Source organism: Serinus canaria, chromosome 11 (assembly GCF_022539315.1).
Source record: "Serinus canaria isolate serCan28SL12 chromosome 11, serCan2020, whole genome shotgun sequence".
Taxonomy (NCBI): Eukaryota; Metazoa; Chordata; class Aves; order Passeriformes; family Fringillidae; genus Serinus; species Serinus canaria.
In genome coordinates this window covers 17,075,301-17,091,797 of record NC_066325.1, presented here as the reverse complement: position 1 = coordinate 17,091,797, position 16,497 = coordinate 17,075,301, and the positions used below count along the sequence as shown (strand labels likewise).

At 43.8% G+C, this 16,497-nt stretch overlaps 2 protein-coding genes across 4 annotated transcripts in view; one reads left to right on the top strand and one right to left on the bottom strand.

Moving 5' to 3' along the window:
- The window catches only part of SDR42E1 (short chain dehydrogenase/reductase family 42E, member 1), a 1,031,186-nt gene that overhangs the window by 417,375 nt on the left and 597,314 nt on the right, over nt 1-16,497 (top strand). The gene's annotated exons all lie outside the window — the stretch shown is intronic.
- The window catches only part of CDH13 (cadherin 13), a 438,545-nt gene that overhangs the window by 78,976 nt on the left and 343,072 nt on the right, over nt 1-16,497 (bottom strand). For both annotated transcript variants that reach the window (XM_009090753.4, XM_018914682.3), the window contains exon 8: nt 4,895-5,035. In XM_009090753.4, the coding sequence (XP_009089001.1) occupies nt 4,895-5,035 (141 nt within the window). The remainder of the gene's footprint in view (nt 1-4,894; nt 5,036-16,497) is intronic.

Sequence of the window (16,497 nt, the reverse complement as noted above, 5' to 3'; positions counted from 1 at the left end):
CTAAGTGCCACATCCAGTCTTTTTTTGAACACATCCAGGGATGGCGACTCCACCACCTCCCTGGGCAGATGATTCCAGTATTTGATCACTCTTTCTGTGAAAAATTTTCTCCTTAATTCTAGCCGGTATCTCCCTTGGCACAGCTTGAGACTGTGTCCTCTTGTTCTCTCTGTTGTTGCCCGGAGAAAGAGCCTGACTGACATGCCAAGTCAACAGGCAGGTCTGCTCTCGGTTGCCAAGGTCTGTTTACCACAGAAAAGAAAATTATCATGTCCAAGAGAGACACTTCTGTAAAAGTATGGAAAAGTGATCCAGGAGGAACCTTAAAATTGCTTTAACTCCATATTTGTTCCCCAGTACAGTTTAACCAAGACCAAGAATGAAGGCAGGGACTCTCAGCAGAGTTTCTCAGCAGCCTGAGCTGCACAGTAAACCTCTCCAGATGGTGCTGTGGCAGTCTGAGATCCTCTGTGAACCACGGGCACAAGGAGGGGCAGATTGTCCTCCAGGGCTGCCTTCCCCAGAGGGTGACACAGCTGAGCCAGGGGACAGCACTGCGAGCCACCATCAGTCATGGTCACAACCAACCCAGCCACTCACAGGTCTCCACAGGAACTGATCAATAATTTATTAAAGCTCCCATTAGTCACTTATTACTCTTTTAGAGACCATTTATCAGCTGCTATTCAAAATGGGAGCAATTCATATTTTTCACCGAAGACTCCCAGCACTGGTGTATCTCAAGGCTGACCGTGGTGGGGTTTTGTCAAATTACACAAATTTTATTCTGTTCACAGGAGGCAAGGTCTTTTATTTTACTGGAAAATTCTTTTCTAAGAACATGTGTATTAAAAGTAAATTTATACCAGGCAAAATATTTTCCCTCATCTTGCTCTCCCTGGTGTGACAGAATTGTTTCTGTGTGCCATTTCTTTGTCCCAGAAATGGATGGAATTGAAGGCGAGGCTGGAGGTGGCAGAAAGAGGAATTGTGTGAGGGATGGCTGCTCCCTGGCCAAACCAAGTCTCTGGTATGTGCCAGTGAGAGCCCTGTGACAAACCCCACTCTTCCAGGTTTGCCTGGGGATGGGCTGCAGCCCCAAGTCTGTGGAGGAGGAGAAATGTGGGAACTGGAAGAAGAATCATCCCCTTCAGCCCCAGCACTGCACTCCCCTCTCAAGTGCCTGGCAGGATTTACCAAGGAAAGACAATATTTCTGATATTAAGGGACAATAACACATTAAAGAGCAGCAGTGGAAGTTTCAAAAGTTCAGGTCAGAAGATAAAGGCAAACAGAGTCAGAGAATCTCAATTTTGAGCACACACTCTGCAGGCAGGAATGGAGTAAATGGGATTTGTTGGACTATTCTTCTGGAAAAGGAAGCAAAGACAGAAAGGGGTCAAGTCCATATCTTTCTTGGGTTAGAACTCATTTTTCCCTCCCCCAGCTCTTAGGTAGAGCCAGGCCTCCAGGAGCAGATCCAAGAGGAGAATTTGCCAGCTGGTGTCTTTCAGCAGATGCCACATTGTTAATTTTTCATCACACCACAGCCTCAGTGACATCAGCTCTGGACCAAAATCCCTTTTTTGCAGGATACAACGCTGCAGTGATCTGTCAGCCACCCTTACAGTGACACAAGAAAAGGATTCTCAGTTTTGTTCATGTTCTAGGTATAACCACTCAGCACCCTCAGTGCTCCAGCTCATTCCCACCCACTGGGAATATCCTGCAGGATGCAAGCCAGCTGTCAGATTTTCCAGAACAATCTAGGCCTGCTCCTTGCTTTGCTTCATTCCTTATTGTCTCATAAGCAATCCCTGGCTGCTGAACAAAATCTGAGCCTAAGGCCTTTCCCTGCTGGAGTGGAAACTCCAAAATCCTTTGTGACACAAAATAATAATTCATAAAACTAATTTTAAAACTTTTTCCCATAATAGAAATAAGGTTGTAAATTTTACAAAGAGGCCACTAACTTCACAAGTATCTCTATTTTCAATCTCTGTAATTTAAATCTGGCACAATATCCCAGCCCCTGTGACCTTTTAAAAGCCAGACCTTGCTACCTCACCTGGGAGCTTTGCAGGAACTCTTAAAATATTGCTCTATTTGGCATTAAAGATGAAATTATTAAACTCCTGGAGGGAGCAGGGCACTGTTTGCACTCCTGGGTGGGTTTTTACCCTGCTCAGAGCCCATCATTGGCAGGAAGTGCAGATGTGAGGCAGAACAAGGCAGAGATTTTGGAAATGTCTGGAGTGACAGGGCAATAAGCAAATACTGAACTGGGCTGAAGCAAATCTCATTTATTGAGCCATCAGAGCTCCTGACACACCCCGGGCTCCAGGGCTGCAGCTCCTGCTCTGCAGGCACAGGAATGTGCTGGATCACAGCCAGGATGCTCAGCTGCTCCTGGGGACACCCTGGCACTCCCTGGGTGAATTTTCCTGCCTCACCCTGGCCCAGGAGGGGAAAAGGGAGAACAGGGAGAGCAGAGCCACTGGGCAAGCACTGCCTCTTCCAGGAGAGGGACTTTGCACAAGGGCAGGGATAGGCAAGTGGGAATGGGCTCTAGCTGAAGAAATGTGGATATGGATTGGATATTTCAAAGAAATTCCTCCCTGTGAGGGTGGTGAGGAACAGGCTGCCCTGAGAAGCTGTGGCTGTCCCATCTCTGGAAGTGTCCAAGGCCAGAAATAATTTAATATATTATTTATAATTCAATTAATTTATTTAATAAAAGATATAAAAGAAGCTACACTTTGTAATCAAAGCTTCAGATTTACTGATCTTGAGCTTTCTCCTTCAGAAGTTACCTTGAAAATTTTGTCTTTTTCTTTCAGCTCTAATTCCAATCAATAGTTTTGCAGCCTGTGGTATGCAACTGCTATTAAAATGCAATAACTAAGCACTTCCAGCAGAAAATCAAATAAAGTGGCATTAAATCAACTGACAGACACCTCCCTGCTCTTATTTGAACAGAGGATCTGCTCCTGCAGGGGGCTGGCACCACACATGAAAGGCTGATTTTCCCTGCCTTCTCCATGGAATATGAGCATCACTTAGCCAGGCAGAGGGAACATTTCTGAGCCATTAGCATCTCTGAACAGTGCAAGGTTCAAACCCACAGCAAACCATTGAAAAGGAAGAGAGGTGTCACTATGGAAAAGAGAAAAAAATGCAGGGAAAATATCTAAGAGCAGACTTTTCAGAGAAAACAAGGTGATGCTGTCTCTTCACACCTATTTGATTTTCATGCTAAAACCCACAAACTGTCCAGGGTATCAAGTAACTTTTACTGTCACTGACAGAACTGGATTTATGAGCATTTCTGAATCTCCACAGAAATTGATACTAACAACACCTTTGTGGCTAAGCAGGCACATGAATTTTTGTGTCCAAATTACCAAATTATTAAGTCAAACAGGACTATAATTATAGAAAGACTTGTTCAAAAGAATTCAATCTAGAAATATTTCTTCCAGAGAAGAATTCTCCAACTTTGGAAGTTCAGGAGGTAGGACTGACTGGCATGACTTGCTGTCAATATTGATGGATCCAATAAATTCTTATTTCTAAGTGCACCAAGCTGTCCTTGTACATTGTTATCTTCCAGAGGGTTAAACAAAAGGCAGCATTTCAAAGATATTTTAAGTACTGGTTGTCAGAAAATGGCTTTCAGAGCATTAAAAGCCTGATCTGAAAGGTAATTCTAAAGGAATTAATGCTTTGATCATTGTCACTTAATTGTCACCCATGTACTTGAAGGGCTTGGATCAGTCTCTCCATTATAATTTTCAGGTGACTGAAACACTGCTGCCAAAGCATTTTACTGATGGAGTTATAGATATTCCCTTGCCACAACTGTCATGGTTTCTACTTTCTTCTTCTTTTTCCCCTTTTTAAAACCCTTCTCTGTAGTGTTTGAATCTGATGTTTATTTACTTTGCATTTATAAAAGAAACAATTCTTCAAATCAAATAACAGCAATTTGTTTCAATATAATCCACTGGCAAATCACTAATATTAGACCCAGAAACAAATTTTAAAAAGGTAAAAACATACTTCAGGCTAAATAAAAAAAACCTCTACAGCAATAGGCTTCCCTTTTCTACTCCCCAATTATTTAAAATCAGGATCCCTCAGATTTACTTCTCATAATTTGAGAATTTTTCCTTAAAAGTTTGCAGAGCCCCAGGAGACTTTAATAGCAAAATCCAACCTGGCTGTAATTAGATAAATTTTTTAAAACTCTCTCATTCTCTCCAGATACCAAAATAAATCAGACTCACAGTAAATGTAGGGGGTGGAGGAGAACAGTGTGAGCAGGGCTGGAAGTCTGGTGGATGCAGGCAGGGAATTCCCTCACCTTGGTTTTGGGGTTTATCAGAACTTCCAGCTGAATTCAATTCACAGGGAAAAAAACCCTTTCCTTGCACATTCCACCTGTAGGCTAAATTTGAAATTTTTAGGAGTGGAGCTTTAATTCCAGAACCCCAGACTGTGGCTGGCTCACAGGGGAAGTGCTGCAGACAGGCAGAAAATGTTGTTGTCACCCCCGGTCCTGACCATCCAAAGCCTTGAGCTGCTTTTGCCATTTCCCCCCACAGGAGCAAAAGGAGAAAGGCAACACCACCAAACTGATTTTTCAGGTTTGCACCCTGCTAGCCAATCCCTAAATGACATCATTCTATTTTTCCCTAATGTGGTTTGGAGCTGGTGCACACACGTTTGTGAATGTGGAAAAAAGAAAAGAGCAGCTCCAGGAAAGTCTGTCAGAGCCAGCTAAAACCACTCTGTGTGTGCCTTCTCTCCTTACAGAACATCTCTGTATTTAGAAATGAGCTGATTAGGAGTGCTTGCCCCCTTCTGCAGAGAGCAGATGGGCAGCTCTTACCTCCTTCCTGGTGAATTCTGGCGCGTGGTCATTCTTGTCGTCGATCAGAATGGTGGCAGTGGCTGTGCCTGTCAGTCCCACATCCATCCCACCCATGTCCTTGGCTTCTATCACCAGCTCATACTTTGGGCTTTCCATGGTCTGAAAAAAAAAAAAATAAAAATAGAAAAGGAAATGTTAAGTAAAAAATAAAAACCCACAGAGATAACATACTATTTTTAATTAATACTAAAGTAATACATTTTAAAAATCGCAGAATTTTATTTAGCCTAATAAAACATAGCAGAGAAACAGGTCTGGTATCACAGTTTTACTGAAACACAAGCACAGCTTTCTGTGAGATCAGCTGCTACCCTGGAAACCTCATTTACAATCCAGCATGAAGGTGAATATTGGTAAACAGTACATAATTTATCCTGTTATTTAGGAAGATTAGGAAAGAGGTAAGAAATTAAAATATACTTGCTCTTTAAGAGTAAGCTCTACCTTCAGTGCACCAATATTTAGCAGCTTGCTTCATCAGTGTTATGATGGGTACATAATTAAATACTAATGTCACAATCTACATATAGATTCCCTTTATTAAATCCCATTCATTCTGGGTATTAGCATTTAGACTGGTAATCTAAGATTGCTCCACTGCAAGAAACAAAAATACAGTTTCCAAAACAGGCAGAGACTTCCAGTTGTTGCCCAAAGCCAATGTGCAGAGGGATATTAATGATTTATATTGCTGATATCTGATTGCCACAGGCACTTCTGCCATGGGGATTTATCTGGCTGCCCCCTCTGCAGAGCCAGACAGCACAAACCCACAGCAAAATCCAACTCTCATAAAACACAGCCTTAATCTGGGAAAAAAACCCATTTGTGATCAGTTCTGGACTGGGAATGTGGCAGCCTTTGGAATTCCCACCAGGGATGTTCTGAGCCCCAGACCCTGCTCCCCTGGCACTCCTGGGGAATTCTGACATGGATCTCAGTGGGGCTTCACTAAAATGAGTTTGGAGTGGCTGCCTTGAGTGGAAGCACCTGCCCAGAGCCCAGGTGAGCACAGAGGTCACAGATGGGTGAGGGCTGGAGCCACACAGTGAGAATCTCCCATTGCCCAGGAGTTCATCCAAACCCTGCTGGACCATGAACCTCCATCCCGTGGGGAAAGCTGCAACCAAGCTGCTGCCTTTGGAACCTCTTGGAACTGTGTCTGCAAGGACCCAGGGCTCCCAGCCTTGACATTCCCCACCCATGTCCTTTATCCAGCAGTTTTCCAGGGAATTGGACACAGCCCAGCAAATCAACCTCAGCCTCTTGGGTCAGCCAGGCTGCTCTGTATCCAAGGGATTTGGAAGCTTTTCCCAAATTGTTAATTTTGCACCTCTTGGAACTGTGTCTGCAAGGGCCCAGGGCTCCCAGCCTTAACATCCCTCACCCATGTCCTTTATCCAGCAGTTTTCCAGCACAGACACAGCCCAGCAAATCAACCTCAGCCTCTTGGGTCAGCCAGGCTCCTCTGTATCCAAGGGATTTGGAGGCTTTTCCCAAACTGTGAATTTTGCATTGTTTGTTTTCCTGGGCACATCCCACCATCTCTTTTTTTGGAGAAGGTGTGAGAAGAGCACCCCAGCTCCTCAGCAGATGGATTTTGAAGGATTTTTAGGCCTACAGAGAAGCAACCACCTCTGTTGCTCATCAGATCAGCTATTATGAAACAATAAATTTGCATGTTAAAGCAACAAGTCAAGCCAGAAGATAAATTTTGTTCTAAAAACAGACAGGCTGCTAGGAAATCAGATGCCACTGCCACACAGGGGATCCTAAGAAATGTATTTCCTGTAGTCTTACAAAATTATTCCATGAAATTCATCTCAGAAGGTGGAAACCAAGCCCAGGAGTTTGATTTATAACATCATAAAAACAAATCCAAAGAAGTATTGCTGACATGTCTGCAACACAAACTCACGCCATGGAGAGGAACTAAATTTATAGTTTTCATATATTTGTTTTCTAAAGTGCCTTAAAACCTGAATGAGACTCCTCTCCCCTCTCCTAGCTGTGACTTTTTCATTATTTTGATTAGAGAGTCGTTATTACTGTATGGAAAACTTGCAAAGCCATTTATCACTTCATGTTTACAAGCCTCTTTGCTCAGAAAGCCCGTTTTTACTCACAAATTGGCCTTTTTTCCTTTGAAAACCATCCCATTTTCTATTTTAAGCAAGCCCATTAGTGCTAGAAATTGCATCTACTGCAGCAGAAATGTCTGTGACAGGAGTCCAATGTTTAAACTCACGCAAAATGTGAAAAACATTGAATTTTGAGTAGTATTTCCTATAATTATGACTACTTCACACTTCCCTGCTATGCAGCACTTCCTACAACTCGTCCTGACACCAAATATTTGCCTTGTCAGAGGAAGCAGCTGCTAACAGATGCAAACCCTGAGCAGAGGCTTGTTCCCATCAGAGGCTCTCTTTGCACTCGCTTGTAAAGGACCTTGCAGAGCCCTCCTGCCTCCAGCCCAGCAGAGCAGGCAGCAGCAGGGATTGTTTGGAGCACTGGGATTTACCAAAAACCCGGATTTCTGCAGGCAGAGCAGCCCTGTTGGGCAGGGATGCTGCTGCAGGGATGTGCTGGGGGGGTCAGGGCTGCTCTGGAAGATCTCATGGCATCTCCTCAGCATTTCCCTCTTCTCAGGGCTCAGACCTTTGACCCCAGTGTGTTCTCCCTCCTTTTCCTCCTATCTTGTGAGGAAAAAGTGCTGCTGGGAGGAGGCAGTGGGGGAGAACATCCTCCCTTCCCCATCTCCACCCCTGCCCAGCTGCAGGGATGCAGCACCCAAAATTTGATCATTTGGGGACCCCACAGAGACTCAGACATGTCCCACCAAGTCACTGCCTGCCTCTAATCCCAGGCCTGCTCCCCAGTGCCCTAAGCACAGCCTTGCCAAAGCAATCCAGGGAGTGGACAGTGAGCTATCAGGAACAGGAACAAGCCCCAGCTCCCTCCCAGTGGGCTCTCCAAAGGAGAATGGATTATTGCAATGAACAAACACCGAGTCACTGCTGGTGTGGTTTGTTATTTATCAGCTCTTTGTGGAGGGGGACACTGTTGAGAGGGTTTGCAGAGTTACAGCAGCAGAACCACTCCTTTCCCCATGAATTTTCCCTGCAGTCATTCAGCCACGGCAGGGGTGACACTGCCACCTGTGTCCTGAGCTGTGTCCTGAGTGCTTTCCTCCAAGGCTGCCCTCCCTGCCATCCCCAGCAGGGCTAACATTCCCACCAGATCCCACTGCCCTGCTGCCTGCCCCAGAGCAGGGAGAGCCCAGCAAAGGCACTTTCCCAGAGTTCAGCCTCCTGACAAAGCCAGCAGGAGCTGAGCACAGCACAGGGAAGCGAGCAGAGCAGGGCAGGCACTCCCAGGTGCAATGATCAAGGGAGAGCTGCTGGGTAATGCTGAATGGAAGCAGATGATGATGGGTTTCTGCTGGGTTTTAATCTTTCCATATTAGAGCTACAATAAAAAGCCACCAGTGAGTGAAGAGAAGCAAGCCCTGGCTGTGAGTGTTTCACAGCAGCAGCAGCAGGAACAGTCCCAGCCTTGGTCTGGGCTGTAGGGATCCAAACCCTGCTGGAATTGGCGGCACCACCAGTGCAGCAGGACTCCAAATGTAAGGTGGGAAGCAGTGGAACCCCTTGGGTGGTTGCAGGGAAGGTTTAGGGCCCCTGAGGCTGTGATTCCCAGCAGCAGCGGCCCTAAACAGTCACTCTCCCCAGGAATCCCCAGCCCAATGTTCCTCCAGTGCCCCCCTGCAAACCCTTGGATTGCATCTTTTGGGCAGGGCACACTCAGTACCCAGCACCAAACCTTCCTTTAGTGCTCCAGTCCTCATCCAAAAAACCAAAAATATTGGGGAGAAAAGAAATCCCCAAATTCCCAGAAAGTTGCTGAAATCAAAACAAAGTCTGTTTGTGAAGCAAGCAACACTCAGAACGTTCAAACTGCTTACAAGTGTTTTAAGGATCCTTTCTATATTGATTATCAAGAGAGTTTTCTGACTATTCCATGGATATTTGTATTTCTGTAATGATGCAACAGTGCCTCAGCTCTTCTATTTATAATTCTGTTTATAAACGATGTATTCATGCATAATTTTGGATCAGGAGTGTGCTGCAATATCATATTTGCTACTAATGACTTTATAATATAATGCTAACCAGAAAGAAAAAATCTTTGGATTGAAATAATTTCAGTTGGTGCTAAATAAATGCTTGTGTTCATTTAAGATGATAATTGCATATAATACATACTGAATGTGTCCTATTAAGACATAATCAATGTTCTTGTTGAGTAACAATATCAACATTGAATCTAACATTTTCCCAGAGCATGCTTGTCAGGATTTTGACAAATGTAAAATTAAAAAAAAAAACGAAGCAAAGTGACTATTAGCAGCTCTAACAGACATAATGCTTTGATAATTATAATATCAGCATTTATTTTAAATGCCAGTTGCTGCTGCTTAAAAAGGGTGAAATACACAGAGGCTTTGCATTTAGAGCTTGAATTACAGTGTGATGAATAGAAAAACTCAAACTCTTTTGTAACATAAATCCTCTTTAGCTCACCAATTTCCAATTTTTTCATATCATAAAGGAAGGTCTACGGTTTAATCACAGTAATAATGTGCTTCTGTTCTGAACAAAATCAATATCTATTTACCACCTGTGGGAGATGGGGAGTCCATGGGTATATCTGGAAGCAAAAGGAAGACTAAATTTCCTCCTTCAGCAGCAACCATGAAAAAAGGAAAGAAATTGCTCCAAAGTGTTGGAACCAAATTGGTTTCCTGGCCAGAGTTATTTCTTATTCATCATGATGAAATCTGTGACTATTTATTACATAGGATCAAGACTTTAATTCCTCATAACTTACACATTTCTTTTAAATTACACATAAATTTACACATTTAATTCCTCATAAAGCTGGCCTGAGCACAGGGCTTGTGTACATGGATGAGTTTGTTACATTTTACATGAAAACACAGGAATCTCATGGGCCTACTCTCAACAGTCTGTGTAAAATGATAAGTTTTGACTGAGGTACAAATTAGCATTTGGATACTGAATTAATATTTGTAGAAGGCTGTATGCATGTGCATCTTGGCTGTTACCTATATTGATATAAATATTATATATCTATATCAATATAGAATATTGATACATTATATATTGATATAATATATCCATATATATTCTTGATATAAATATTAATATAAATATCGATATAATTCACAATTACTATTTATATAAATATTATTATAAATATCGAGATAATAAACAATTATTATGGATATAGATAGATATAGATATAGATATAGATAGATTAGATATAGATATGGATGATATAGATATAGATATAGATATAGATTATATAGATGATATAGATAAATATAAATATAAATATAAATATAATATAAATATAAATATAAATATAAATATAAATATAAATATAAATAAATATCAATATAGACACCACTTAAGGGAGTTTCCTTGCACAGATGATGATATTCATAGGAATTTCCCCTCAGGCAGACGTCACCAACCTCTAGGACAAGCTTAGGCTGAACCTCAGGTTTAGTCTGAGATATTTCCCCTTAAATCATTATTGTTAGTTTGTCTGCTCCTAAAAGTGAGGCCAGGGAAGAGACCAAGCAGTCATTATTCTGAATAAAAATTCAGACACAACTCCACTGAAGCTGGTGCCTCTGCCCTGGTTGTTACCAGGCACAGATATTTCCCTTCCCAGCAGAGGGCTGCTGATCTGCAGCAGCTGCTCCCTGGCTGCTCATGGTTTGGGAAGGAGGGCATTTTCCATGCCAGCTGTTCTAGGAGTACAAAGTACTGTCATAATTTTTAATAGCTTTGGAGAATAAGAATCACAAAGTTCCAAGGAAAATACTTGCTGTCAAATATACTGAAATCACTCTTTTCTTTTTAAAATACTTGCTGTGTTTCAGCTTTCCTCTTGGACCAATATGTGTAATTTCTCTTTTTTTTTTCCTTTTTTCAGACAATAAATGCAATTGTTCCTCATAATTAAACAGTGCTGCAGAAATCTTTCACTCCAGTGTGAAAGCATCAATTATTCTGTAACTTCCTGAGCTGACTTTAGACCACTTAATCACCCTTATTATTCCACACTCGGAGGTGCCAGGAATACAAATACAGCACTCCTCACCCAAACCCTCTGTCAGAGAAGGGGCTGGAGAGAGGCTCTGCTGCCCAGGAATGAGAGAAAACACAATTCCATGATGGTTTGTAAACAGTTACAGACCTGCTGTGTGCAAACATTCCCTGCCTGGCTGCTGTCACTGACTGTGCTGTAAAGAACACACAGAGCCTTCCTTGCTGGGACAGGGCTCCTCTGGGCTCAGGGATCTGGGCATGCCAGAGCTCAGAGTGATTCCAGAGCTCAGGGCATTCCAGAGCTCAGGGATCAGGGCATTCCAGAGCTCAGATCAATTCCAGAGCAGAGATCAGGGCATGCCAGAGCTCAGGGATCAGGGTAATTCCAGAGCTCAGAGATCAGGGTAATTCCAGAGCTCAGAGATCAGGGTAATCCAGAGCTCAGGGATCAGGGTAATTCCAGAGCTCAGGGATCAGGGCATTCCAGAGCTCAGGGATCAGGGCATTCCAGAGCTCAGGGATCAGGGTAATTCCAGAGCTCAGGGATCAGGGTAATTCCAGAGCTCAGAGATCAGGGTAATCCAGAGCTCAGGGATCAGGGTAATTCCAGAGCTCAGAGATCAGGGTAATCCAGATCTCACCATTCATGGCAATTCCAGAGCTCACAATTCAGGCAATTCCAGAGTTTGGAATTAATGGCAATTCCAGAGCTCACAATCCATGGCAATTCCAGATCTCAGAGTCCCAGAGCAATTTCAATCTTTCAATCTGGTTGTCTTCACCAGCAAAATCTCAAGTGAGCTGTCAGCAGCACTCAAGATAAGAATATCACAAATATTTACTTCAACAAAGGGTTTTTCTTTTTTTTTCCTCCAAATCACTGTGTTGCTGTAGCAAATGTTCCTTTTGAAAAATCAATATATTTCCATAAAAACTGGTCTCCTGCACTACCCAATCAGCTCTATTTGCAGTGTTAATTATATATTCCATTTTAACAGTTGCAATTTGCAATTCAAATAATCCACAGGCCAAAAGGTATTTGCTGAAAAAAATGGTGAAATAATTTTCAGCTATTAACATATTAGAGTTGTACAATCTGTTTGCAGACAATTTGTGAGGAGAAAGGAGGGCAAAGTTGTTCTAATAAATTATTAGTTGCAAATTATTGAATCACTCTAGTCCCTGCCATAGGTAGGAATGAGTCTATTTAAATCCAAAAACATGAAAGGAGAGACAAGTTTCTCCTACACAGTAACCTCCAATGGCTTTTAGTAGAGACAGCTTTTCAAACCTCTCTATAAAAATCCCAGTGCCAGGAGAGTGCCCTGAGTGTGTGGAGGGTGTAAAGGTCAGATAAAATGGATCAGGACAGAGATGAGCAACAGAGTTCTGCTGGAACTCAGAGAGAGCAGAAATCAGGAGCAGCCTCAAAAGCGTTCAAGCCTGAAAAGGTTCTCAGGCTGGAATAAATCAGCACAGCTCCACTGACTCCAAATGCACTTCCCAGGTTTATTTGCACTTTTATTAAGCTTTAACTTGCCCAGTTTGTGAATGAAAAACTGGCAGGTTCCCACTCAAACCAAAGCAGAGCTCAGGGTGAGGTGGCTGCCAAACCATGGGAACCACAGGTCCCAGAACCACTCTGGGAAAAAGTCCCCAAATTCCCCAAAACAGGAGGATGAAGGTAACTCCTCCTGCCTTGTTGCAGGTATAATCACATAAAAATTAGGGGAAATTTGTATTTTTAATTTTCCTGATAAAGAACTGCCGTTCCTACTCCCATATCTTTGTCTGAGACTGCCTTAATTTCAAAATTATCATAATTTGGAAGGGAGGGGGGGTTGCATTTTGCATTTCAAGGGTGGCTCCTGCCTTCCTTAGCAGACACCTGTCCTTTCCAGCCAAGACACACTCAATAGAGCAGGATGAGCCATCTGAAAGGATCTTTTGCAGAGGCCTCTCAAGGAGGTTCTCCATCCTCAACCCCAACCAGCCCCTCTCCATCCACGACAGCTCAGCATCATCCCTGGAGGATGTGGACAAGGCTTTGCTAAAACAAAAAAATTCCTGTGGCAGGATCTTTGCACAGCAGCTGAAGATAAAAGTTTTCCACGAGTTTCAATTTATAATCATCTAAGCCAGCATTTTCTGCCTGGGCAATAAAAGATAACAAGTTCTGTCATACCTGCCTAATGCCAAATTTTTAGATGAGGTGTTATCAAATGAATCAAAATGCAGCCTACTGGGTTAACATCAGAAATCACATTCTCTCACAAATTAGGCCCACTTAGATTACATTTCCCTCCCTAAACATTCCAATTCCCCCAACAGAAAGCAATGTGATGAAGGTCAGGATGGAAAATTGGGTTTCTGCTGTGTAATCTGCTTTGCAAATTTGTATCAGTGGTCAAAATGCCCAGAAAACTCAATTACTGCCTTGTTAGGACAACCACACACCAGCAGGCCCGGGCAGACAGAGGTTATTTCTAAAATTAGAGCCCTGGTGCAAAAAGCATCGTGTGTGATTCCAGATGTACAGCCTGTGCTGGATGTTTATATTGTTCAATATTAATGGAAGCCCTGTCTATTATTTCAGGCAAATTATCAGGGACAGAATAGTTTAGTTAAAGAGGAGCATTGTCAGGTGGAGCTGGAGGGGAAAAAGCTTCTGTGTCTGTTTGAATATCACATTTCAACCTGGTGCTCTAATCAAAATAGTCATCAAATGTTACTTTTAATCACTATTATCATTTCTCCTTGAACTTTCATTTTTTATGCAAATCTTATTTTGGAGTTTGGTGTTCTATGGCCAGCAATAATTCCAGGTAGCTTTTTGAAAGAGAGGAGCCTGCTGGGAGTGTAATGAATCAGTAAATGACACCAGCTTTGCTCGTGGACAAAACCAATTCTGGTGGCTGCATTTACACTCTCCTTGGGTTGTACCTGCAGAATATAAATTGGCCTAATTCTAAATCATCCAAGGGAAAATGATGCAAAATGGATTTCAATTACACTATTTCTGCTTTGCCAAAAAGCTTATCACACTATGGGGTGAAAAATCAACCCCTCCATAGGATTTATGTTCTGATGAAAGAAATAACAATGGAATTTTACATTTAAAATTTCTCCAGTCAATTTCATTCTTTTCTTTCTTACTCCTACGCATCTTCTTATCACTTCCTTTCATAATAAAAAAAAAAAAAAAAATGAAATGCCTTTTTTGCAAGTCTTGCATTTTCTGCTTCAGTTAGAAAGTTCTCTTTTGGCTAGACTTTTAGAACCCTACTTGTATTTTCTAAGAGCATCTGCCAACCAAACATCTCCCCACCACCACCCTTACGTCAGGCTTTGTCTTCTTGCAATCCAACCAACCTTTGTAGGTTATTCTCACTTTCAGACTGAGCCTTTCACTGCCTCATGCAGATTTTGCACTGCAGTACAGCTGCTTTTGTGAAACAAGAATTTACATGACAGAAAATATAGGACAGGCTGCTCAAATAAAAAGAAATAATTCTGCAGCATAAACTCTGCTTCCCTGCTGTGCTCATGCTACTCAATGTCAGGAATTTCTGCAGGCCTGGTGCTCTATAAAGGAGTTTTATATACAACTTTCCTTTAGGAGAACTCCCAAGGCACACTGGAAAGAAAAACAAATTCTTAGTAATGTGCAGAATTAAGGAAGAAATGAAGATAAGAGTTAATGACTGACTAAATTTACTGGTTTTGTATTAAAGGAGGACAAACTGCAATTAAGTGAGAAGCATGTAGCACCATGAGCCAGAGGGAGGTGAGTGCAGGAGGTGGGACACGGGAGGACGTGGGGGTGAGCAGAGGTCAGGGAACTACCATGGAGAGAGCTCAGAAAGAGTTGTGCAAACTCCAAAATTTCCAGGCAGTTCCTGAAGACTAAAAGCAGCAAAGCCAACAAAGGGGAGAACGGTGTGGGAGGCACTGGTAGCAGGAGGAGAAGGCAGGAAAGAATCCCTGAGCCCTTTGAAGGGCTGGGCAGAGACATCCCAACGTTATTGAAAGAGCTTTTCAAAGGCAGGGGGGATCTGAGCAGCACTTCCATGCTCAGCCCAGCCCTGAGCTCTCAGAACCTCAGCCCTGCTGGGTCTCCCTTGCTCTGAAGGGAAATAACTCTGAAGGTGAAGGGTTTGGGTTTTGCTGCTTGTCCAGGTTCTGCTCCCTGGGGATGTGGAATGTTCTTGAACTTCACAGTTTGGGTGCCTCAGCTCTGCCAAGCCCACTCCCAGCTGCTCTGGAGAGAGAGCTGTGCACTCACAGAGTCACCAGGCTGGGAGAGACCCTCAAGATCATCGAGTCCAACCCAGCCCCAACCCCTCAACTCAGCCCTGGCACCCAGTGCCACATCCAGGCTTTGTCAAACACACCCAGGGATGGGGACTGCACCACCTCCCCGGGAAGAACATTCTAGAACTTTATCACCATTTCTGTGAGAAACTTTTCCCTGCTATCCAACCTGTATTTCCCTTGGCACAGCTGGAGGCTGTGAGCTCTGGTTGTGTCAGTGCTGCTGGAGACAGAGCCCAGCCCCAGCTGAGCACAGGCACCTTTCAGGAGCTGTGAGAGTGATGGGGGCACCCCTGAGTCTCCTTTTCTCCAGGCTGAGCACCCCCAGCTCCCTCAGGGGTTCCATTCCCAGCCCCTCTGTCCCCTCTGGATGTGCTCAGTGTCCCAAGGTCCTTCCCAAGCTGAGGGCCCAGAGCTGGGCACAGCACTCCAGGTGTGCCCTCACCTGTGCCCAGTGCAGGGCACAGTGACCTCCCTGCTCCTGCTGGCCACTCCATTCCTGAGCCAGGCCAGCAGCCACTGGCCCCCTTGGCCCCCAGGGCACCCTGCTGGCCCCTGTCCAGCTGGCTGTGACCAGCACCCCCAGGTCCCTTTGTGCCTGGGCACTGCCCAGCCACTCTGTCCCCAGCCTGCAGGGGCTGTTGTGGCCAAAATGCAGAACTGGGCACTTGGATTGATTAAACTTCCCCTTGTCAGACTCTGCCCATCTATCTCAGCCCCTGAGAGCCTGGAGGGATGCACACAGCCCTGACCTCCCAGCGTGGAGGAGTGTGGCTCACACAGAACTGCAGACAGACAGGCTCTGGTTTGGTGAGCCAGCTTGGCCACAGGCAGGGCAAGAGCTCTGAAACCATGAGAGAACCTGGGGGAAATGCAGCCCCTCCCAGACACACACAGAAAAATGTGATTTTGTATTGCTGACAGCTCCTAAGATCTGCAATTAGAGCACATCAATGACTGAGGCACCTTTCCAGTTCTTTGCAGGTTGGCATTTCCTGTGTCTGGAGTGTGCTCTGTGAAACCTGAAATTTGTGTTTCAGGGCACCCTCCAACACCCTTGGTTACAACAGGACATTTGGTACTGACCTCAAACAGCTCAAC